Raw genomic sequence first — 25,194 nt, 5'->3', positions numbered from 1 at the left:
GCATTGGACCCTGCCAGGTGTCCAACAGATTCTTAAAGACACTTAGAGAGGTCAAGGTCGAGAGCTTCAAATCTTTTTGTAAGATATTCCAGGAAACAGGCGCAGAATAGGAGAAGGCCCTTTTGCCTAGTTCAGTCCGCATTGAGGGAACACTGTAGGGTAGGATCTGTGTGAGAGTTAGCCTTTCCATTGAATGATCCCACCCATCTATAGCTTGGTTCTTAGGACCTACTCTGGCCAAGATTCCAAGCAAGTTGAGTTGGGTTGAAGATCTGAATTCAGCAGAATGCAGGCCATTGATTGGCCAGAGAGCGTCAGTCATAAAAGCATCTTCTCCACAAGAATCAAACATAGCATTTTTAAAACTTTGCAAGAGCATAATTTATTGTTATTTACTTTTTTAAAAATGCTGAAGTTTCAAGTGGCTACACTATTACAACCCTGCCCACATCAAGGCAGCACTCAAGCAGTTTTGAAAAACACATGGACCACGTAGACCCGAGCAGAGTTGAAGTATGTCGTCGTGTGACAATGGAACAATGGCTTTACTGTATGCAAAGGTTTTGACAAAACTTTAGAATTTCAATAGGGCAGTGGAAAAATAAGAAAATTGAGCAGAGTTTTAATCATTGAGTTAACGGTTCCTTAATTTCCTGAACTGTTTATCACTCTTTGCATTATGTGCATGGAAAGAAGGAGAAAAACCTATTCACATACAATATCTCAAAATCCGTTAATATATAAAACTTTATGAGCACTTCCTCCTTCACTCTCCCTCTCAGTCTCGCTGGCTCTGCCCTCAGTACCTTCTCTGTTTCCCACAAATGACAGTGTGGAAATATAATTGGTTGCAACAGATAACACCTGCATACACTCTGCACTGCAGAGAAACACCTGTTACAAATTTAAGTCAGGCCTGGGAACATGAGCAATTTACCTGTATTACTGACCCATTCAAACATGTCTGAGAGCTAAAAATACACATTACAAAGTCCTGGAGGTCTTTCTTCTGGTCCCTCATCACCATCTAGGGAAACACCAATACACTTGTTTTTTCCCACAGCTATTGTGTTTATTCTATGTATGTAAATCTAACGTTTGAAAAGGTCTTCATTCCCTTACAGATTTCTTCTGTTTTTACTCTTTGTCACATTTGTATAATGAAACATGTAAATACCAAAGATGACCTGACTAAATATAAAATGCAGCCTTTAAGTTATAATTTATGTAATATAGGAAAAGTTATCTGTCAAGTCATGGAGGTCCTGAAGCAACAAAGCAACCCCAAACCAACCTACTACCACTACTGTGTTTGACTGTCAGAATGAAATTCTATTTCTTAAATACAATGTTAGTTTTGCACCAAAAAGCAGTGGTTTTGGCCTTGGAACTCTCCCACAGTACCATTTCCCCTTTGTCTATTTCTTAGCATTGACTAGCTTGAACTTTGACTTTAACTAGGGAAGGTGAAGCCTGCAGTGCCATAGATGTTGATCTGGGTTCTTCTGGCACTTCCAAGATCAGGGGGATTCAATTAAAACTTGCTGAGGTCCAGTTACTAAAATTTCCTCCTCGTAAAAGTTCCAAACGAAAGTCCAACGCTTGACTTTTTATGATCTTGCCTACCCGTATGTTCACATTTTCACTGTTAAGAAACTGCACGTTAAACATCTAGCTATTTTACCATATTTAAAAATAGTCCCATTTAGTTCCCTAAATTGAAGAGGTTCAAGCCTAAAGAATTGAAGGCTTACACTTAAAGTAAAAAAAAAAACATCTTTAGAAAACAGAAAACAATAAAAAAGTGTATATTTTAGTTAAAAAAGTGCAAACAGAGCAAGTAAATATTTTTCTCTTTTTTTTTTTTTTTGCTTAAAGAGGCACTAACCTATAAAAATTCAAGTTTTCAAGTAAAACACGTTAGCATCTTCAGAAAACAATAAATAAAAATGGCTCTTTTAGGAAAAAAAAACTGAAAACAGAGCTTTTAGCACCATTTTTTTCTCTTTTGATTATTTATTTTACTTTTCTTAATGAGCGAAATGGACATGGGGTTGTCCTGCCAGTAATTTAAGTCTCGGTTGGAATGGTGTCAGAGCTATTCTCATGCAGACATGTAGGAAGCTGAGCATTATCAGTAACATCTGTTGTCATCAATGGCCAAAGAAAAGCCTGGTGCACTCTGAACAGCTGTGCCAGCACATCATCTGCTAATATTTATGTTTTTCCGCTTGCTGTTGAAGCTGACATCAAGATTTGTTTGATTTTTTTTCACACATCTTGTCTTTTTGTTTCCCCTCTAATAATGTTGCAGCAACAACATTTAAGCACTCCTTCAGGACTGTCCTGTCACTAAATATTTTTTTTAATGTTGACCCAAAATCCACGATACCGTGAGTGAACATTCAACACGCTGCTGGGCTGTAAAAGTATTTGTGATGTAGGGTGGATGTGTCATACTGGGCTTGCAATTCGGTTAATTTACTGCTCTCTGCTCGGACTTCAGCAGATAATGTTGCTCAAAAGAGATGTAGTGAAGAGCGCTTCACTTTGCCATGTTTAATTAATGCGACTGTTTCGGAGCATATGAGGCAAACAGGTTTTGAGCTGCCTAACGGAAGAATGAACCTAAATTTCTCTGTCCATTCATCTTTAAAAAAGTTTTCAGCATCAACTTTTCTTATTTTGGTGCATCACATGCTGTCGCTTCCTCTCTGTGCATTCTCAACTCATCTCTAGTGAGAGCTTGCTGGACCGGCAATGCAGGGAAAACAAAAGATTTGATTGGTTCATTAAATGAGTGACGCTATTACCGTAATACCTAAAGTAGAGGGAACCTCCAAAACGCACCTCCCATGTCTTTGCTTGGCTCTGCACCTAAGCTGTCTATCGCTGGAAAAATGCTCCATGAAAATGATCTATTTTCGTGAATTTATCAGATTGGGCACTGGTCTGGACAGAACCATCACTCAATTTGGATCTGGACCGAGGTCCACCTCTTAATGACTTCTGTCCTAGATGAAGGGCCTGCATACTGGTACTCCATCCGAAGTGGAAAAATTGGCTCTCATTGTCAAAGAAGCGTGATGAAAATTGTGTCATTTTGTTCTCATAGTAGTTCTGCCCGCCTCTTCTCAACACAAGGCCTGGGCTGAACTTTTTCTTACAGACGTATGCACCAAGTATTGCGTGATTTGGTCAGAAGTTTGTGGGCAAGTTCGTCATTGCGGAAATGCACTCAGACATTCAGCTGTACGACTAAACAAGCACACTAAATTAGTCAAATGGCCAAATATTCCTAGATGAAGATCATGTATGGAGGAGTCTGCTGATAAATGTGATGCTTTCTTCATGACAGATTTGTGAGCAAACGGTGGATGCAGAGACGTAGTGGAGACTAGCAGGAAGAAACCCACGTGGTGACGTATACTGCAGAGGGAGGGGTTTCCCAGAAGCTCTGCTCTGTGTCAAAGTCAAGGCAAGGTCAAGGTTTCTTTATTGTCATTTGCATCATATGTGGTACATGTGGTGGAACAACATTGTGCACACAGGGTCCCAGTTACATCCAACAAAAGAACAAATTATAAAAAGAAAAACAGTAATAAGATCTAAGATATGAACTAAGAAATACACTAAACTAAGAATACACTAAGCACTAGTAGTACCAAAACAATATGCCAAACAACAGCAGCATGAACATGAGTCTGTGTGAGCAGATGAGTACGAATGAATACTCAGTCCCAATACTCAGTCCTCATTCAGTGAATAATGTGTATCGCATGGACTACAAAAGGTGTATGCAAAAACGAATGTCCCGCAACTACGTTACTGTGAGTCGACTGTTCAGCTTCGGATGAGTATGCAGGGCCCAGCATCACTGATGCACTGATCTGACCTCAGCTGGGGCAACAACACTACCAGCCTGATTAAGCACATCAGAGACTCTACTTCCTCAGGCGGCTGAGGCGGGCTGTACAGGGAAGCTCAGTCCTCACCTCCTTCTACAGGTGTGCAGTGGAGAACATCCTGTGCTCCAGCATCAACGTGTGGCATGGAGGCTGCACAGCTGCAGAAAGAAAAGCTCTGCAGAAAGTGGTGAAGGCTGCACACAAGACCGTTGTAGTCAGTCTCCCCACCATCATAAACATCTACACCTCCAGATGCAGGAAGATGGCCACCTGCATCATGAAGGACCCCACTCACCCAGAACGCACACTTTTAGCCCCGCTCCCCTCTGGCAGATTAAAGCCCCCAGTATACTCCCGCGTACGTCCGTTCATGCGTACGTATGCGTGTACTGTACGCAGAGGGGTCAGACTTCGTACTCGAGTGTACACCCTGAGCAGCTGCAGAGCAGCTTCACAGACAAGGGGCGTTTACCTTCGAGACAAATTGAGGTCGCCGATTGGTCATTTGCTGACACGCCTACTGGATTGATCAACAGGTCGGAAAAAAGAAAAAGAAACGAGCACTGGCAGCCTCAGCCACAGTGGTGTTCTGTGTTTATATGATGTTAATAAGAAGATCTAAAAAAAAAAAAAAAAACAGGGAGCGCTGGCTCTGCAGCCCACATATCAGACCAGCCCACCAGGAAATCTCCAGACCCTCCCGCAGCCACGCTGGACCTGAGTTTAATTCACTTGTAACAGTTATGTGAAATCAAGGTTTTGGGGTGCCAGCCAGGTCTCTCTCCTGACATATAAGAGGTTTAATTTCATATGTTTACCCTTGAACACAAAACCCGCACAAAGGATGTAAAACACAGAAGTGATTAACACCCTCAACATTAAATGAAAAAAACCCAACAACCACAAAGTTTCTCAACAAGTTTCAAATGTATTTACCCACGACACACAAAAAAATAATACTTCATACAATAATAATCAATCCTTTAACTTAAAGAGGGACATAGCTCGAGCATTATTCAATCACTTAATTTCACTCCCAAACCCTGCACAGAGGCACAACCAGCACGGTGCTCAGCGGCACCCAAAGTTTACCAACCTGCAGCCGCAACCACAGATATCAACAGGTTGGGAATGGATTTACACACACACACATAAATAAACAATAGTTCATCCAAATAATAATCAATTATTTAAATTAAAGAGGAACGTGGCTCAAGCGATAGTCAATTAATTGATGTTTTAAACAGTGCTCGGCGGCACACAAAGTTTAACAACCTGCAGCAGCAACCGCAGCAACAGGTTGATTTGTTTCACTCACGCTACCGATGCTTGGGAGAGACACTCAGTCCAAAGGAAACGCTTCTGTTGTGAGCCGACGAGCCCTCAGGTGATCCAAGATCAGGTAGTCCGACGGTTCCAGACGAGCTGTCAGATCAAACACCCCTTGCTGCTCTGCCACGCTTCATTTCACAACTCTCAAAAAGGGGTGTTTCAACCGGAAACAGCTGGGCTTGGCTGCCAGCGTGTCGGAGGATGCTTGCTCCAAACAATAAATGGGTGGATTCATTTTTTCATGTGCATAATATTTATTGGTGAGTGATCAGGCTGTCACACACTCATGACAAATTCCTTCATTTTTCACCATTTCAGTCATGGCATCAACGGAGGAGGAAGAGATCACTTGCATCTTGGGAAAAAAAAAAGAAAAGGCCAGATCAGGGATGAAGAAGGGGAATTTAATACACTGGTGTCGCATACGAAATAGTCCGTCGCTGGGCAGTTTATTGTGCGACACCGCGTACGCATATGCGGTCATAAAAATTGAGCTTTGCACGGACATGCCCTGGGGGATACGCTCATACCTCCGAGTACGTGCGTGCATATCTCTGCATATGGACGTACACGGGAGTATACTGGGGGCTTAAGGAGCATTAAGTGTAGAACCACTAGACTGAGGAACAGCTTCTACCCGGAGGCTGTTAGACTCATGAATATCTAACCAGGATAATCACTGTGAAAAAAATTAATCACTGTAATGCCACTTTGATTGATGAAAGGTGAATTGTGCTGCTGATTATCCATGTTGCAGATCTCATGCTGCTGATTAATTTTGTGCTGCTGTATTCATATGTACTCATCTACTCACACAGTCTCATGTTCGTGCTGCTGTTGTTTGGCGTATTGTTTTGCGCTATTAGCCTTTAGCGTATTCTTAGATTATATCTTAGTTCTTTATTCTTGTTTCTTTTTACAATTTATATTTTTGCTATTGTTGAATGTAACTGAGACCCAGTGTACACATTTTTGTTCCTCACGTACCACATGTGATGCGAAAGATAATAAAACCAACTTGAACTTGAACTTAATTTTAGTCAGTCAGCCACTCCTGTGAAGGTTCACCACCGATCCAGGTTTTCTTCTTTGTGAATAATGGATCTATTTAAGGGATTTCTTGATTCTACAAGTCTGGCAATAATGGAGCCTGGTTGTGGTTAGCGAAACTGAACTCAGCTTGTCAAAAGAAATCAGTTAATTTGTGATTTAACAAGGGCACAGTTACTTTTTCACTTACAGCCAGGTCAGTGCAGATAGTTTTTTTTTTCCCTATACATTTTGTGATTACTCAGATTATCTGTCTGAAATTACCATAAGTTTGTTTGCTGATCTGAAACATTTAAGTGGGAAAAAAAAGAAATCTAAAAAGGGGAAAATACACTTTCACAGCACTGTATATTCCAGATGCACCTCTGCAAATATCCAGCACTTGCCATAATAAGGTCAAACATCTTGAATTAGTACAGTAGATGAAAACTTTGGGAATAAAAAAAATACTGCGGTCATGTGATTTTGGTGTGCAGCTACAACTAACATCTGGATAGTTTGCGCAAGTCAGCTTCTGACCCACAAAATAATTGTGGCAGAGGCTTGTGACACCAGTTTGAAGAATACAAACTTTGCTAATGACTCGGTTAAATGGGCATAATGAAAACACAAACAGCCTGTTGCACTGTGACTGATTTTATCATTTGATACTGTGATGAAAAAAGATTTTAGAAAAAGGTTTTTAAATTTGGTTTGATTTCTTGAGCTCATCTGAGGACTCCCCATTTGATGTTTGTGACTCATAGTGAGATCCCAACACAACTTTGTGGAAAATAGTGTTTTCTGCATTCACATCAGTTTGTAATGCACAGATAATGTAGATAACTGTAATGTAAAACACTGGATTGACAGTAGAAGTCAGGCCCTCTGGTATGTTCTAAAAAGTTATTGTGAAAGAAACTCTCCATTCCTTCTATAATAGTATTTGAGAACAACACACACACAGAGCCAAAGCCATGAGCAGGAGACAAGTGAGTGAACGGAAACATCCCCTTTTCTAGACCTTTATCTGCATCCATGCTCCATACAACTGAGCATGGCAGCTCCCAGCCTTCCGCTGTGTCATAAATGTTACTAGAGGTATCTTCTCTTTTTAAATAAAGATGTGTCACATAAAAGTTACATTTTGTGCTAAAAACACAATCAACGACCACTGTACAAGATTTAAAACTGAAAAAAGTGCAAAGGTTGTTGGTATTACAACAGAAGATGTTATGGTAAAAATACAAGGTTGTTCAGTGTTTTCATATACCGGTAATATTTCTGTGGAACTTCAGTGATTAAGTTAAAGACCTAGCATCCCTGGAAAGAATTTATATCACTCTTGCTTTTAATGCCAGATTTTTAACTAAGATTGTGTTTCGTAGAGAAATGACAAATACCGTATTTTCCGGCCTATAAGTCGCACCGGAGTATAAGTCGCACCGGAGTATAAGTCGCACCGGAGTATAAGTCGCGTCTGTACAAAAATATCTAATAATTTGGAAAAATCCATAAATAAGTCACTTCGCCATGTAAGTCGCACCTATTATGCATCACCGCTGGAGCGTCATGTTTGTTACGCATCACAGCTGACAACCCAGAAATGTGGGACGGTATTGTGCCAAAAATCGATTGGCTGCCAAATGGCGGCCGTGGGAGCGTGCATGAGAGGACTTTATCAAGAATTTAACAAGATTAACACTTAAAAACAATTATTTGTTTGCTCAAAATTATAGCAAAGGTGTGTCTCAGTCTAACTTGTCCTTAATAAATGTACTTTGATGGTCAAATCAGCTGCATTTCAAAAGCCAATTCACGGAAACGGGAGCACGCAGAGGGACGACTCGCTGTGTATTTCTTAGAAATTTAACAAGATAACCACCTAAAAACTTTTTTTTTCGACTTTATAATAAAAGTTTTATCTCAGTTGAACTTTTACTTAATAAATGCACTTTGACGGTCAAATCATTTCAAAAGTATTCGCTGTCTCGGTGCTCTGGGGGTGCGCAGAGGGATGAAATCAGGAAGGTGGAATGCTGTTAATAAGATAACCAGTTAAAATAATTATTTGTTTGCTTGAAATGATAATAAAGGTGTGTCTCAGTTGAACTTTTACTTAATAAATGCACTTCAATGGTCAAATTAGCTGCATTTCGCTGGGGCGGCACAGCGAAATGAAGATGATTTGACGGTTGCTCCAGGCAAGCTGGACAAAGTTGAAAGATTATGGCAAGCCGATTGTGTCATTAATAGCCACTTTTACCTATTACATTACACAACGGCATGCCATACTACTCGAGTGCCATCTAGCGGCTGAAAATCAATCAGTTCTTCCTCTGATTTCATCCTCAAATGGTGTCCCAATTGAGTTTGTTGATTCCTATAAATATTGGGAGTCTTGGTTGACTCTCATCTCTCGTTTAAGCTTCACGTGGAAAACCTAGTAAAGAAACTGAAAGTTAAACTGGGTTTCTTTTTCAGAAACAGATCCTGTCTAACTCTGAATGCTAAGAAACGCCTTTTATCTGTGACCTTCCTTCCCTCCGTTGATTACGGTGACATTATTTACATGAACGCTCCTACAAGAACCCTGCAGATGTTGGATGCTGTCTATCACGGTGCGTTAAGATTCATAACTGGCTGTGATTATTGTACCCACCACTGCACCCTGTATTCACTGGTTAACTGAACATCATTAACTTCACGCAGACTCTCTCACTGGTACATTTTCATCTTTAAATAATTTCTTGGTCTGCTGTCTTCATACATCTCCTCCTACATGTCTCTGCGTGAGTGCAGCTACAGCGTGCGCTCTCAGGACATTATTACCTGCAGTGTTCCCTCAGTGAGGACTGAACTAGGTGAAAGGGCTTTCTCCTACTCTGCTCCTGTTTCCTGGAATATCTTACAAAAAGATCTGAAGCTCTCGACCTTGACCTCTCTAAGAGGCTTTAAGAATCTGTTGAACTCCTGGCAAGGACCAATGCAGACATGTTCCTGTTTTTAGTTTTCTACATTCGCCTTAGAATCTAGCTGTTTTTTGTTACTTTTTTTGCCATCTTATTTGTAAAAAAATTAAAATCTGTATGCCGTTTTTGTGGTCACTATTCTTGTCGCTGTTGTCCATTGTTGTCATCATTCTTTGTTGAAATCAGGTCTCTCTTGTAAATGAGTCCTCGAGGCTCAATGGGATTAACCTGTCTAAATAAAGGTTGAATGAATGAAAAAAAAATGATAGTGTTCAATATTTTCAATGTCAGGATGAATGAAAACTGTCATATCTCTGTCAAAAATTGGTTTATAAACATGTGGGAAAAAAAAATCCATAAATAAGTCGCTTCGGCGTATAAGTTGCAGGGTATACAAATCAGGCAAAAAGGTTTGACTTATACGCTGAAAATACGGTATCCATTTTGGTCTAACTTTATGTGTGAAATGGTAAAATCTCACATGATCTGTTAGTGTGTGAAAAAATGTCTTGAGAAGGACTCTCAGTTCCATTCACACCAAATCTTAGGTCAACATCTGTAGATCTGAGTGAGTTAAAGATATTTTTGTGTTGGCTAATGTCAGTTAGTTGTGGTGGCCATCTTGAATAAGGGCGACTTTAATAGTTGATATGCATATCCATTGATTATGTTTAGAAAGGTTCATAAAAATCTGCCCATGGTCCTAAAGAGATTTTGCTGACAGATAGACAAGATTGATGTAGACAGCTGATGCCAAAATCTCAAGCAAAAATATTGCACAAGGTGTTGTGCTGTTATGTGTTGGGGACGATGCTCATCTACTGCCACACCTAGTTTAGTTCAATATTTGTAAAATTGACTGTCAATTTTGATTTCTGTTGACTTCAAAAGTCAGCGAGCTGTAAATTTCAAATAAAATCCAGGCAGTGATGAGAAATATTTTACTAATGCTACAAACATGAGGAAAAAAAAACATTAGAATGGGTAATAATAACTTTAAAAGTATACTGTTTCAGGCTAGTAGACGATAACGTTGCCATAATGTACAGATTTTTCAATCTTGTCAAAAAAAAAATAAAAAACAAGTGGGCTTATTTCCCGAAATGTGAAATTATCATGGTCCTTTTGCCAAACCTTAGCAGAATTAATTTTAAATTACAAGAATGCACTGTTGGTGGTTTTGTGAGTTATTTTGTGACATTTGTGTCTGACATGCCTCTCGGGATCAATAATTCAACTCATTACAATATGTCAAATAAACACATGGTAAACAGTGAATCTGTCAGCAGTTAATCAAAAACAGATGCACACGATTCATAATAACACAACAAGCTTTTGAGCAACACTAAGAATCTATTTACTGAGTACTATTTCTTTTTTTTCATGCTCTGATATTAGGGTGCGCTTTGTTACCACGCAGTCCGACAACAGACAGTCCTCCCAATGCCGCAAATTTTTCCACAAGTTTTTCCCACACATACTGGGAGAGGTCAGAGAAGTGATGCAGAGTGTTTCAGCTGATCAGATGACTTAGCTGTACAAGTAGTTATAATCACCTGCTTTGGTCAGAAAGCCTCCAGCTTTACTGACAGAAAAGGGGAGTGTCTGTGAGTCAGCAATGACATCACCTTATGAGGTGGTGTCCAGTCTGAGCTACAGACAGACATTAGTGCTTACTGTGGCAGCCTGCCAACACACCATGTTACAGCCAGGCTGGCTGTCAGTCAGCTGCTCACACTCAGGTCGAAAATTGTTATATGTAGTTAAAATACATCAAATACAAAAGGAAGCATGTCTCACATGCTGTACTGCAATATATTCCATCTAAACTTGGCATCTAAACTAATGACTGCTCACTCAGACAGGTGTCGCACCTACCACACACACACACACAGTTTTTTATTCTTCTAAATGACCAATTGGTACACTTGCATCCTTTCCATCAACTCAAAAATCCCAGCTGCTCTTCTAAAACAATAAATATGCACATTTTGTCCGAATACCATGACAAAATCTGTTGCTCAAATGTAGCCCAAATTCAACTAATGTTTGCATGTGAGATCACATGTACAGTAAAAGAGCATGTGAAGAAAAGTACCATAAAGAGTAATGAAGACATCTAAATGCTCTTTGTAGGTGTTACTGTATAAGCCAGCTCCATCTAGTCACCTCCTTTACCTGCCCCTCATTCAAAATGTACAAACTTTACTTTGGAAATGTTAAAGGTATTCATTGAAAACTTCAAATGCAAACATGCAAAAAATTATCCTGAACTATATTAATTGGTGCAATTTAAGAGTTTAGTTTGGTAGTTTTCCAGATACATAATATGGATATGCAATTGCGTACACGCTCAATGTAAACAAATCACTCGGATGAAACTGCCCAAAAATCATGTAGAAGCTCAAGTCACATGGCTGATCTACTGTATATTAGGCTGGCCATAGTTTGTATAACTAAACAAATGGCAAAATTAGACAAATCTAAGCAAAAATGCAAAGCAATACATCAAAAATGGACTCCAACATAATGGAGGAGTGTTGCCATATTAGCCATTTTGGCTGCTTTTGTAGGTAAACAAATGCATGTGGTAGTTAGAAACGATTTATGGGTTTTGCCTAAAAAAATGTTTAAGGACAGGAGAAGCAACTGCTAAAGACCGAAAGATTAACTTCTTTGGTGAGCAAAAACAAAAGTCTCAAAAAACCAAAAAATATAATAATGAATTTAAAACAGAATGTCACAAGAGATGTACCATAAATCTACAGCATCTGAAAATTTACATGAAAACATGATACAAACCTAAGGTACTCTCAGCCTTCAGCATAACAGCAATAGGCCCCACAAGAACCACTTAGGAGGGACTGAAAGATCATGACAAAGGGTCTGAGGTATTCACCTCGCCTCCAAACACACAAGATACCCATCTGATCAGATTTAATGGCATCTGTGGGAAGCAAACCCAATCCACAGAAACTCCACCCTACAAGCCAAAAACCCAAAGGATCTATTGCTGACATCCTATTACCAAAGACCCCTGTGAACCTCCAGATGTTCTCCGTCCATGCCCTGACAAGTCAGAGCTGATTTTGTGGTGAAAAATGAGCTTACACCAAATAAGTCTGGAGGTTGTACTGTTGCAACTGACTGGTTTAGAAGAAAAGAAAACACCTTAATCTGATTGATCGTAAATAAACCGACTCACTGTGCATATACTCTCCATGTCAGCAAGGAGAATTTCATGATACAGCATAAAAAATAGTCAGAATATTGCAGTTAAGACAATAAACCAAATGTAGGCTATGCTGTTCAACAATCGAAGTTTTCCTGGAGCAATAAGAATCACTCTGAAAAAAATGTAATTATTGATGATGGAGTCAAAATCAAACTTTAGCTGGAGCAGAAAAAAAACAACACCCCAGTTAAAGAGAAGCCTGCAAAACCTTGTACCATCAGCAGCATTATTCATACAGCCTGGCATTAAAACCTCAAGATATTGTATATCTTACTTGAAGCATCCAGAATCTGCTGTGAACTAATGAACACGTCAACAGAAGTGACGATCTCGGGTATAGATGATGCAGGAGGAGATGTAAAGAGCGTTATCCCAATCTTCTCTGCTGTGCCAACCTCCAGTGGGGTGGCGCTGCCATGTTCTGGTGTCTTTGTTGTAGTTGGTGGCCCAGCCTGAAGTAAAACAACAGTCTTGATCTCTTCATAATCTGAGATTGGTGTTGTTGATTCAAGACTTGGTGGTGCAGTTGGTGGTGTTGTTTCTGAGGAGCCCAGCTCTTTATCAGTGGTGAGCTCACTGGATTCTGTAGACGTGTCAGTGGGAACAAAGATAATTGATGGAGTGATCCCTGAATCCAAAATAGTTTTGTCTGTCTTCCCCGCAGCAAACATGGTCTTTGTGCTGAGAGAAGTATCTGGCAGAGGTACATCAGGTGGGATAGTGCTGATCTCAATCACTGAGAGGTCCTCCTGATCCTCATCAGACACTGTGGAAACGCTACTTTTGGTTGTGATGTGCGGTTCTGTGATGACATCACTATGAGAAGAAACTGATTCAACAAGAATGTAACTTGTGTTAAAAAGTGCTGGACTAGTTACATTATCGGGACTCTTAGGATGTTCTTTGAGCTTGGGCGGAACTGTCTGAGTGGGCTGAGATGGAATCATAAAGGTGGAGAGCATAGACTGAAGGTCTGTGGGAACCGAACTGTCTGATGATGCAGTGGTCATAGTGGTGCTCTTTTCCAGGAAAGGTGTGAAGGTAGTGGACTGTATGGTAGGGGAGGTGGTGATTTGTTTCACAAACATTTCCACAAAGGACATCCGGCTGGTCACAGCACTTTTTCCTGAAAACAAAAAAGAAGTACAAACACAAAAAAGTCATAAAGTTTGACAAGTTATGAATAACTACAAAAGCTATAAAAGTTGGGTTTTGTTTGGTTTGTTGGTTGGTTGGGGGAGGGGGGGGATTTAGATAGATTGTTTTAAAGAATTACTTTAAACAGTGATACTTTAGTTATTTTAAATGTAGGCCAGCCAGAAGGCCGTTTATTGATTGTGATCTGGCCACCCATCTATAATCTCATTACTAATTCAACAAGTCAGGTTTTTCATAGTTGTAACTAAAGCCCCTTATCCACAGGTCTGGTTCTTGTTGTAGCCTGTTGTGTCCGGTTCTAGTGGGACCTCTATTTTTGTGTCTCACCTTTGCCTATAGTTCCCGTTTAGTGGGCGGATTGTTCACCTCTAGTGGGCGGATTGTTCACCTCTAGTGGGCGGATTATTAATATCAACGCACCTTACCAGCTGGTGGCGGTAGTGCTACATTAAGCTCTTTTCTAAGCACCACTAACATGTATTAGAAGAAGAAGAGCCGGAAAACAAATTAATTTTTGTTTTTAACAAAGAACCAAAACCTACAACAAGAACTTTATATTTGTTTATGCATATATTTATTAATCTATTTTAATATTTATATATATATGTCTTCAGCCAGAGACTTCTTCAGATCCCTTGTAAGACAGATGCTACAAGAGATCCTTCCTGCCCACAGCATCAGCATCTAGAACAACTCTTGAATGAAACCAGGATGATGAGTTACATTTAATTTCCCTCTGGGATTAAGAGTCTTTTTGTAATTTGATTTGTATATATGTATGCATGTGTATATATATATATATATATATATATATATATATATATATATATATGTGTATATATATATATTACGTACATTACATAATAACCTACATTTGATATTTAACTCAGAGCTTACGCTTACCACGCAGCTGTTTAAATTAAGCTGTCGCAAATTATCTTCATGATTGAAGTGCTGTTAAGTAATATTAAGTTAGTGCTCGTTTGTACCACAGTGAAAGTCGTGGAGAGAATTTTTGACCTTGGGCGAAAAAGATGCAGAAGCTGCTGGATCCACAGGATAGACATCATGGCCGAGGTGTTTGACATGCAATGACTGAAAACCTCCTGAATGAGGATGATTGTAAACGTAGACTACACAAGTCCTACACCTTTTTAACTCCACTGCAATGTTCATTTACAACACATGGACATTCTGTATTATGGTTACGTTTTTCAGTACTCATTACAGATAAAACCAAAAAAAATACATAAATAAAAATACTGGACTTTATTTTTAACTGAAGATGTATCACTTCTCATCCGAGGCTCTTTCTCAATTTAATGAAACGAGGAGTGTGATTCAAATTATAAAGCTGTGTTGTGCCATAAGCTTGTATTATGGAGACTGACGCATGCAGATCAATCTCCAGCAAGCTTACAGAACACCACAGCTTTATAACTTTAATCCCATATTCCTTTTTTCATTGAATTGTGAGTGCTCCTCGGATGATTAGCGAAACGTATTCAGTTTAAAAAAAAAAGTACTGTGGTTTTGTTTTTATATTTTTTGGGGGAGATTTGCCGTGTCAAGGATAACTGAGAATCTTCACTTGCATTGTTACAGGTAAAAAACAATTACTTCACTTATCTACACTATTGACGTAAAAAAACACTAAGCACTTCACTTTGATGATCAGATGGAAGCTCAAGACTTGAAATTTTTTTTTTTATTAGAAATAAAGACATTAAAAAAATTTATACACTACTTACATATGAAAACTTTACACGGTACATGTCTGGCTATTTGTGGTCTTACCTTGCAGGATCTACATTTCTATATATCAACTAAGTTCTACAATAAATATTTTTAAACATGTCTGTTTGCCATGGAACTGGCAATGGATTCCAGCACCCCAAGGAGTGCCTGATTGAAAGCAGCACTCTGTTCAGCCTCCTGCCTTCGCTGTGCTACTTCCTCTCTGCGAACATCTGCTTCCTCTCTCCTCAAGGCCATCTCCTCCCTCCTAATGGCCTTCTCCTGCTTCCTCGCTGCTGCAGCTTGGCGTTGCCTCTCCGCAGCTTCTTCTTGCCTTGCATTTTTGGCATCCTCACAAATAAAATGGAAGTGTTCCTCTCTCTGCTTCCGGTTCATCTCTTCTTGTTCAGTATGTGCAGAAACAAAGCTCTCTGCTGCACTTGTTGATCTGCGCTTTCTATTGCCTAGGAATAACACACAAGAAAATGGCTGTTAGATGATGAAGTACAGGTAGAGTTTTTTAATAAATTATTAACATTAAAGTTCCTGCTAATTGCTAATTTCAAAAGGTGTTTGTTCACAAGATCAGAAATGATTCTGTTCATAAAGCAGTCTAGTACTTTAATGATAGTAAGCAGGTGGGCATAAATAAACTACATGTAGTCATTTACAACGGTTTGTGCTAATTTAGAAAAAGAACAGAGCATCGTTAATCTGAACAAAAATCACTACACCCTGTATAATTTCAATAATAAACTTCATAAATGAAAGTTTAAGTAATAAATGAATAATGAAATTTAACATTTATACATTACAACTGAATAAACAAGTAGTTTGAATACATGCAAGGTGTTTTACAACAAAAACAAAACAACATTCATATCAACATGATCAATGTGATGTTAAACACGATTGTTGCTTCTTACCTAGTAACGGGTGCTGTTTGGTGCCGCTCTGCTGCGTGTTGCCCGGTGGCGTGGATGTGCCCGGTGGCGTGGATGTGCCCGGTGGCGTAGATGTACTCGGAGCTGGTGTGGTCGGGAAGGGTCAGAAGCGGGGAGGATTGGACAGTCAAAAGCAGAATCTGGCGAACCTTCATGTTCAGTGGGACTTTCTGCATCAAAATAAGAGTGGAAAAACAGCAACAGAGTACAGTTAGCAATGATGCTAACTAATGACGACGTAACCGCGTCAGCCTCGTTTGTTCAGAGTACTTTCAGAAAACGCAAAGAAACGGTTGCATGAGGAAAAGGAAATATGCTTAAAGTAAATAAAATACACTCACCATCAACTATTAGTTTTTTAAGCTTTCCTCTTTGCTTTGGTGTGCGATGGAGCCCTGCACCGCCATCTGCGCAGACACCTCTTGAAAAATCTTTTTATTTCGTTTCGTTCCATCTAGCTCGCGCTGCACTTGTTCATCGGCCAGCAAACAGAGAAATGCCTGAACTTCAGCATTCGACCACGGTTGTGCCATGATTATTTGTTTTACCTTATAAAATATTCCAAAATAAGCTCCTCCGATTTCTTGTTGTCTGTTATGCGGGTGAAAAAGAAAATGGTGGATTGTGATTTCCGGTGGAAGACTGAATCTCCGCCCTCCACCAATGAATACGCCCCCTGACCAATCAGTGACCTACAGTGCGCTGATGTCACAACTAGACCCTAAAAGAACCAGACCTGGGACCTCAGTGATTTAGGTCCCAAAAATGGGGTGGGTTCCACCGTTAAAGGCATTGTTGATAAATCCTGCAATCGGCCACAACTAGTTACATAGGAGTACCAAAAAGACCCGTGGATAAGGGGCTTAAGATGTCAGCATGAATGTCAGAATTAAAACAAGATCCTAACAGGCAATATATCTTTCAGCTAATTTGAATTAATGCATAACATTCTTAACGTTAACCTTTATTTAACCAGGCAAATCCCATTGAGATCACAGGTCTCTTTAGAAAGGGAGGCCTGGGCCTGAAGGCAGCCTAACATGCGTGTTTTTGGATTGTGGATTGGATGCGTTTCCAATCTTTTATTTTTTAGGATCCACAGAAATCTGTTAAGATCACTTTTTATCAGTCATTTTGGCATTTAGAGGCAAGAAGAAAAATACAATAGGTCTTATAGCATCCATGAAACTTAATATGACAATAACAATTCCCAGAGGTTAAGGCTTCCTGTGAGAATCGTGTTTATGTCTCGAGATCTTTGTGTTTTCTTGTTCAGCCTTTCTAATGTTTGTCCCCCATAGTCAGCTCCAGCTCTTGCCACTCTCACCTGTTCCTCATTGTCTTTACTCAGGTGTTTGTCATTGTGTCTTGTTAGTGTCCCTTTAAGTTCAGCATCTCTGTGTTTCCACCTAGTCTGTGGATTGTGCTTCCCACAGCCATGTTCAGTTTCCTCCGTGCCGCCCTGATCCCAGTTTATTTTCAAGTTTTTGCTGCAGCATCAGATGTTTGATATTGAGATTTGTTAACTAAATAGATTTCTTTATTTTACCTTCGAGTTCTTCCGTGTCTGTCTGCACTCTGGGTTCAACACTATGCCGATTATGACACTTCCTAGATATGCTAGTGCAAATTACTTCCTCTCTTAACGCTTAACGTTGTTTATAGCCAGTAACAAGAGGAATGATCCAAATAGTCTTAAAGGAGGGGCTAATGCTACAGAGCAAACTGTAAATGTACGTTTACTTAAGCAAGGAGCAGAATTTCTTATCAGTTTAATAGTGTTCTCTTGCACATGACAAACTGGACATCTATAGCAAATGAGCTCATTGTTTAAGTGTTCTGTTTCCAATGTATACTTTGAATGTCTCTCCAAACATTTCCAGATCTGTCTGAAAGGGTTCCCAGGACTATAACAAATAAATTAAACAGTTAAACTTTAATTTATTAAACTTTAAGCAATCCAGTGATGTAGATTTGGTCAGCTATTCTCACATTTATTTGGTTTCTTATCACAGTACACTACCTGTATTTTACAACTGATTTTAATTTGTCATCATTGTAATAATAATTTACAGATGTGTAAAGTAAACTTGCTGTGACTGCTTATTTAAACCAATTTGTTAATGAGCCCTTTTATCTATCTTGTGATTTGCTTACGTGTCCCTCTTCATCCCTGTCTTTACATCCTTCCATGCACTTGTATTTACTCAGACCAATAAAAAGAAGCGCAAAGACTTCCTTGATGGCATGAACTCACTACATAAAGCCAGCTGTCGACCACTTTGAACTGAAGATCTCTCACAAAAGCATCTGTTATGTAAGGTGGGAGACATGTTTTTTTGTTTTAACCTTATACAGGAACATTTAAGTCCTCTCTCAAAAGTACAGTAGTGCTTGAACGTTTGTGAACCATTTAGAATTGTCTATATTTTTGCATAAATATGACCCAAAACATCATCAGACTTTCACACAAGTCCTAAAATTTGATAAAGAGAATCCAGTTAAACAAATTAGACACAAATATTATACTTGGTCATTTATTTATTGAGAAAAAATGGTCCAATATTACATATTTGTGTGGCTAAATTATGTGAACCTCTAGGATTATCAGTTCATTTGAAGGTGAAATTAGAGTCAGGTGTTTTCAATCAATGGGATGATGATCAGGTGTGAGTGTGCACCCTGTTTGATTTAAAGAACAGGGATCTATCAAAGTCTGCTCCTCACAACATGTTTGTGTAAGTTTATCATGGCACGAACAAAGGAGATTTCTGAGGACCTCAGAAAAAGAGTTGTTGAGGCTCATCAGGCTGGAAAAGGTTACAAAACCATCTGTAAAGAGTTTGGACTCCACCATTCCACAGTCAGACAGATTATGAACAAGTGGAGTAAACTCAAGACCATCGTTACACTCCCCAGGAGTGGTGGACCAACAAAGATCACTCCAAGAACAAGACATGGAATAAATGGCGAGGTCACAAGGGACCCCAGGGTAACTTCTAAGCAAATAGGCCTCTCTCACATTAGCTAAAGTTAATGTTCATGAGTCCACCATCAGGAGAACACTGAACAACAATGATGTGCATGGCAAGGTTGACGGAGAAAGCCACTGCTCTCCAAAAAGAACATTGAGCTGTTGGAAGAATGTTTTGTAGACAGTTGAGACCAAAACAGAACTTTTTGGATTAAAGGAAAAGTGTTATGTTTGGAGAAAGGAAAACTCTGCATTCCTACATAAGAACCTTATCCCATTTGTGAAAGATGGTGGAGGTAGTATTTTGGTTTGGGCATGTTTTTCTGCATCTGGGCCAGGATGGCTTGCCATCATTTATGGAACAATGAATTCTGAATAAGATAAGATAAGATAAGATAGAACTTTATTGATCCCACAGGAAATTGTGCCAGAGTTTTAGTACAAAGGAATATACACAAAGAATCACATAAGATGTGACGACATCTGTCCATGAACTGAATCTCAAGAGAAGGTGGGTCATGCAGCAAGACAATGACCCTAAGCACAACAAATAAATCTAAAAAAGTTAAATCTGGTCCTCTGGGCATTAAAAAAAAAAAAAAAGTTTTGCTTTGTTTTTTTAATGTCCAGAGGACCAGATTTAACTTTTTTTTTAGATTTTTCTACCTGGATTATTGAGCATGCATCAGTACACACAAATAAAGTTCCAAAATATGTATTTTGGATAAAAGATGAAGCATTTCAACAAGAAGAATCCGTCCAGAGGACCTGACTTTACTTTGTTAAGTCCAAGTATAATATTTTTGTCCCATTTGTTTAACCAGGTTCTCTTTATCTACTTTTAGGACTTTTGTGAAAATCTGATGATGTTTTGTGTCATATTTATGCAGAAATATAGAAAATTCTAAATGGTTCACAAACTTTCAAGCACCACTGTATGGCATTATTTCACCAACAAATATGAGCTGTTGCTATTACAGAGTCTTTGTTTCTTTCAAGCCAATCCAGGACTAATCAGGGAGCAATTATCTTCCTTTTCCCTCTACATCCAGCTCTCCTTTCTTTGTCTTTCTGTGTCGTTTAAGTGACATTAGTTTAGATAATATTTCTCGTTCAAGACATTATTGTAAGCTGAAAAGCAGGAAATGACGGAGTCCTACCAAACGGGGGTACTTAAAAGAGCACTTACACCAAGGTGTAAATACAACCCAACAGAGAGAGCTGACATGACATACACAGAGCAGGAGGTGGGTCTGGCATGTTTGTGTGCCCTCTGAACTCCGTGTCGACTTATCACTGCGAGTCAGCATGGCCCAAGGGGCAGAAAATGGCCATGCAGTGGTCAGCTTATCTGTTCAACCTCTCATTTGTAAAGATGGAAAGGGCATGTCAGAGGTCACTGAGGATGACTGAATTTAGAAGACCAGCAGTAGCTTTCGTCCATTATCCAAATGTCTGCTCAGATAAGTGCAAGTGAGAATGACAGAGGCAAAACTGACAGAGGAAATGAGAGATGAAAGACTCAAAGGAGGTCAGATAGGGAGACTAAAAAGGCTGTGAGGTGTGGCACTTTGCCACTTTCCTAAATGGTAACGATCATCTATCGTTTGGTGTTGCCCTGGGAATACTGATTACTTAAAAACAGCCACGTTTGATAAGTTTCAGCATGCCACAAAGTGTCTATTAAAAGAGATCTACTGCTACATTTAAAATGATGAAATAAAGAAAACATGAAAATTACTGTAAACTCGAAAGAAAAACTTTTGGACTTTTTGTGTCACTTGGAAGAAATACTAACATGAGAATACTGGTATAATTTATAAAACTTTTTTTTAAGTTTTAACTTTATAATAACATTGCTCACACAAATGGATGCGAGTCAAAAATTTGCAATAAAATGTTAGTAAGTTCAACTGGACAGAGTGGTCTGGCACATAACTAGTAATGCTTGTGAAAAAGTCCCCCCCCCCCCCCCCAGTACCATTGTTGTGACTGGAAGTCTCAAATAAGGCATGAAACAAAAAAAAATAAAACTGAATAGAAAAGAAGTCTAAGCTAGCTGCAGAAGGTTTTAACATCTGCCCATATACTCTGCCTATACGTAGTCAAATCTAGGAAAGGTCATTGTGTAAAGAAGCAGAAAATCAAATGGTGGGACAGCAGAAGAAAATGAATGTAGAAAATGAGCTCATAGCTTCTTAACAGTCAGAAAATGGCTTGGGCCCACAATTATGGTACTCTCTGTTATTTTAGATATGAAAATTCAACAGATACAGATTATGACCTAGAGCATGCAAGAAACAGTCTAACACTGTACTTCCATATCTGCAGTCAGTAGCAACACAGTGTCTTATAAAAACATTCACATTCACTCTCACTTTGTTTGGCACTCTGAGGTCAGGATATATTTCAATAAGTTTTTTTGGACTTGCAGAGGAGTTCTACATCACACTCACCAAGCTCAGAGTGAAATCCAGCCTTTCATTCTTTACTTCCAACTATGATCTCCACTTAAATTCAACTTCAAAACTTTCAAAGTGGAAGAAAAAAAACTCCTATTTATGTTTTCTTGTTTTTTTTCCTTTGCCATAAACAGCAAATCTCCATCATCTATTGTACTGTATCCATGTACAACAGAGTGCACCCATTTGTGCTTAAAGGTGCAGAACTACTGAAAATCATTAGAAAACATTAGTTACTACTACTCCCATATAAGCAGTAATAAGAATAATAAGAGTTTTTAACGTTTATCCTCTAAAATCTACAGCAAATAAAACAGATGATATCGCTGTGCTGTTAAATGAAAGAAAAAAAGTTGGTGTATTAACCAAGGGCTAGTTTAGCACATGTTCTGCACTGCCATTTTGACTCCAAAACTGGAATTTAACTATTCCTGGTCAAACTATAGACAAGAACTGCACAAATATGTTTTCTTTAAAGTATTTTTCCGTTAGCTTGGTTTGATTTCAGTTTGTTTGTTTAATTGATTTCAATTTGATGTATAAAAGCATAGATCTCACACTGTAAATGTTGGTTCTCCAAAGATACAGATTCTACAAAATAAAGGAATGGAGAGAAGTTGTGGGTGTCACTTAGCTATTTAAGAACTCTTGAAACAAGAATTGTCAAAGTAGGTTGGATAATGTGGTGGTACTGGTATACTTATTATTTTTAACCCAATAATGTCACAAAAGCTCCATCAAGACTTGAAAAATTAGAACCAACTTGTATACAAAAGGGCATAGAGTCTCCTGTGAGTATTAGAAAGTGTAGCAATATGAATAATATTTTACCTCTAAAACAATAAGCTCCAAACTTCCTTGTAGGATTTGGGAAGCCAGTCTGATTCCTGTGACGATACAAGGAAAAGACACCAGTTTTTCCTCGCCCACACCTCGGACTGGCCTTAACAATCGGAAGTCGTACACTGCCATCATGGACCCAGCCATAATTGCATTGGTGGAATCCATGTTTCCAGGCAAAGTGCAGCTGACCAGTTCTTGCCAGGTCTGCGCCATGTTTTGCACACTCTTTGCGAGCTTCGTCAAAAGTCATCTTATGGGGAACAGGAGCATAGAAGACTTCACCTGAATTAAAAAGCAGAAACATTTCATAAATACCTGATGACAGTAAAAGACTGAATACCGTACAAACAATTTGTTGTCTCACAAAAACTGTGGTTAGTTAAACTTAAGAATTTTTCAGCAATCTGGATCAATAGCAACAGTATTCTGGTGCAAATAAAAAAAGATTGGAGGTTTTTTTTTCCTGCAAAAAAAAAGGGCATGTTGATAAAAGACATTCATAGACTTTCATCTTCATCTGTCCAGGATGCTAATTTATGTTTTAAAATAAATATGAACACAAACATTTCTGAGCATTGCTCTGAACCAATTCACACCAAAGGAAAGCAAATAAAAATGAGTTACTTGGTTTCTCTCAGCAGTAGCAAACATAACGAAAAATGAGTATAAAAATCTGAGGGCTGGGAAGAGAGGACATCACAACAAAAACAAAGACATTTTTTGTTGGTTACTTTCCAAAAAAGAAAATGATTGTTTTTAGATTAATTATTAGAAGTGTCTCTGCAATCCCAGCTCCATAAAAACAAATGTGCAATTGTTTAGTGCAACAAAATGTATATTAAAAAAAGTTTTGTTCTGTCTACACTGAAATGTTGCAATAAAGTGACCGAGCATAAGCTAAAACCTGCCAATGCTTAAACTGCTTACCATCGAGTTTGTCAGTAAAGCAGTATACATCGTAGGTCTCTGTAGGTTTCCTTTTTCCATATGACCTCACGCCTGTCCTGTTCTTCAGATCTCCTAAGCAGAGCCTTCTTGTCCTTGTCATTGGGTATCTGCACAAATAAAGAAAACAAAAAGTTGCACAAACTACATTATTTTCTTTAAAAAATGGCATTTGATATCACCAGAAAAAAAAAATCAATGCATATGCTAAATGAAGGGGTAGCTGAGTCCATTTTTTTACTGCCACTATATACAATAAATACATGAACACCAGTGTTAAGAGCCAAAGCTAACCTGACAGTTTGGTCAGAACACCATCCAGCATCACACTGTTCATAACCATCCGCATGGGCTGCTCTCAGTTGGGCAGGAGTAGCAATAGTTGCTCCAATATTTTGGCAAGTTTGAATAGCCTCTTGGAAGGTTAAAGTGTATCTGCCAGAGTTTGGTCGATAGTGAAAAACAACACCTGGCAACACACACACACACAAACAATCATTTATTGATGAAACATAATTAAAAAAAATAAAGTTGAAGTAATCATCTGGAATTCATTAGCATATTGTCACAGTGGTTAACTCTGACAAGTGACTTGTGAAGCGCACGCTGTGAATAAAATAAATGAGTCTCTCGGCTTATTTGGAAAGGAGGAGCTTTGCAATAAACCAAGAGGATATGCGAAATACTCTACAGCTCACCGCAAATGAACAAGATAAGTGCACATGATGCCACGGCCCTGAAATCCCCATATTTGTGGACGGTAAACAGACGTAGAAGATTTGATTGATAGTCTCAATTAACATTGCAAATAGCTGGAAAGGAGGATGTGCAGACTGTAAACCAAAAGTATCCCAGCCCCCAGCATCCCCTCATCCACCCACAAAAGCTGTCTCTGTCTCTCACAATACTTCTTGACAGAAACATTTAATGCCAACAATAAAAAAGGTAAGGATTGGAAACCCCCTCCCCAACACAGACATTATATTTTGATATTAAACAAGAGTATTATTTGTCAATGGCTCAGATATAGGAGAGTAAAAATACTTGATATTTCTCCTTAGTGTTATACTAAAGAGAAATATCTAATGACAAGGAGGTGTCCAAGAAGACAGGAATAATTGAGGTCATACTCGCATCCACTGGACAAGTACCCTAGAAAGTTGGACCCATCATTTTTAAAGACAGAATCACCTGATGAGTAATGATGAGTCCAGCTACAGGCAGGAGGTGGAACACCTGGAGAGCTGGTGCAGAGAGAATAACCTTCACATCAATGTGAAGAAGACAAAGGAGATGATTGTGGACTTCAGAAGGAACAAAAACACCTACACCCCCCTGAACATAAGAGGATCTGCGGTGGAAGTGGTCTCCAGCTACAAGTACTTGGGTGTACACATGAATGACAACCTCAGCTGGAGCAACAACACCACCAGCCTGATCAAGAAAGCTCATCAGAGACTCTACTTCCTCAGACGGCTGAGACGAGCTGGTCTGGGAAGCTCAGTCCTCACCTCCTTCTACAGGTGTACAGTGGAGAGCATCCTGTGCTCGAGCATCAATGTGTGGCATGGAGGCTGCACAGCTGCAGAAAGAAAAGCTTTGCAGAGAGTGGTGAAGGCTGCACAGAAATCTGTCGGAATCAGTCTCCCCACCAT

At 39.1% G+C, this 25,194-nt stretch overlaps 1 protein-coding gene across 1 annotated transcript in view; it reads right to left on the bottom strand.

Annotated features, from left to right (window-relative positions):
- The window catches only part of LOC119413602 (versican core protein-like), a 273,726-nt gene that overhangs the window by 225,061 nt on the left and 23,471 nt on the right, over window positions 1–25,194 (bottom strand). The window contains exons 3-5 of the mRNA XM_037680660.1: window positions 23,834–24,008; window positions 23,522–23,649; window positions 22,583–22,876 (exon numbers count right to left, since the gene is read on the bottom strand). Of these exons, the coding sequence (XP_037536588.1) occupies window positions 22,583–22,876; window positions 23,522–23,649; window positions 23,834–24,008 (597 nt within the window). The remainder of the gene's footprint in view (window positions 1–22,582; window positions 22,877–23,521; window positions 23,650–23,833; window positions 24,009–25,194) is intronic.

The sequence above is a fragment of the Nematolebias whitei genome, chromosome 8, assembly GCF_014905685.2.
Source record: "Nematolebias whitei isolate Nwh7 chromosome 8, NemWhi1, whole genome shotgun sequence".
In the NCBI taxonomy this organism is placed as follows: Eukaryota; Metazoa; Chordata; class Actinopteri; order Cyprinodontiformes; family Rivulidae; genus Nematolebias; species Nematolebias whitei.
The sequence above is the reverse complement of the archived record's forward strand: the minus strand, read 5'-3'. Positions and strand labels throughout refer to the sequence as shown.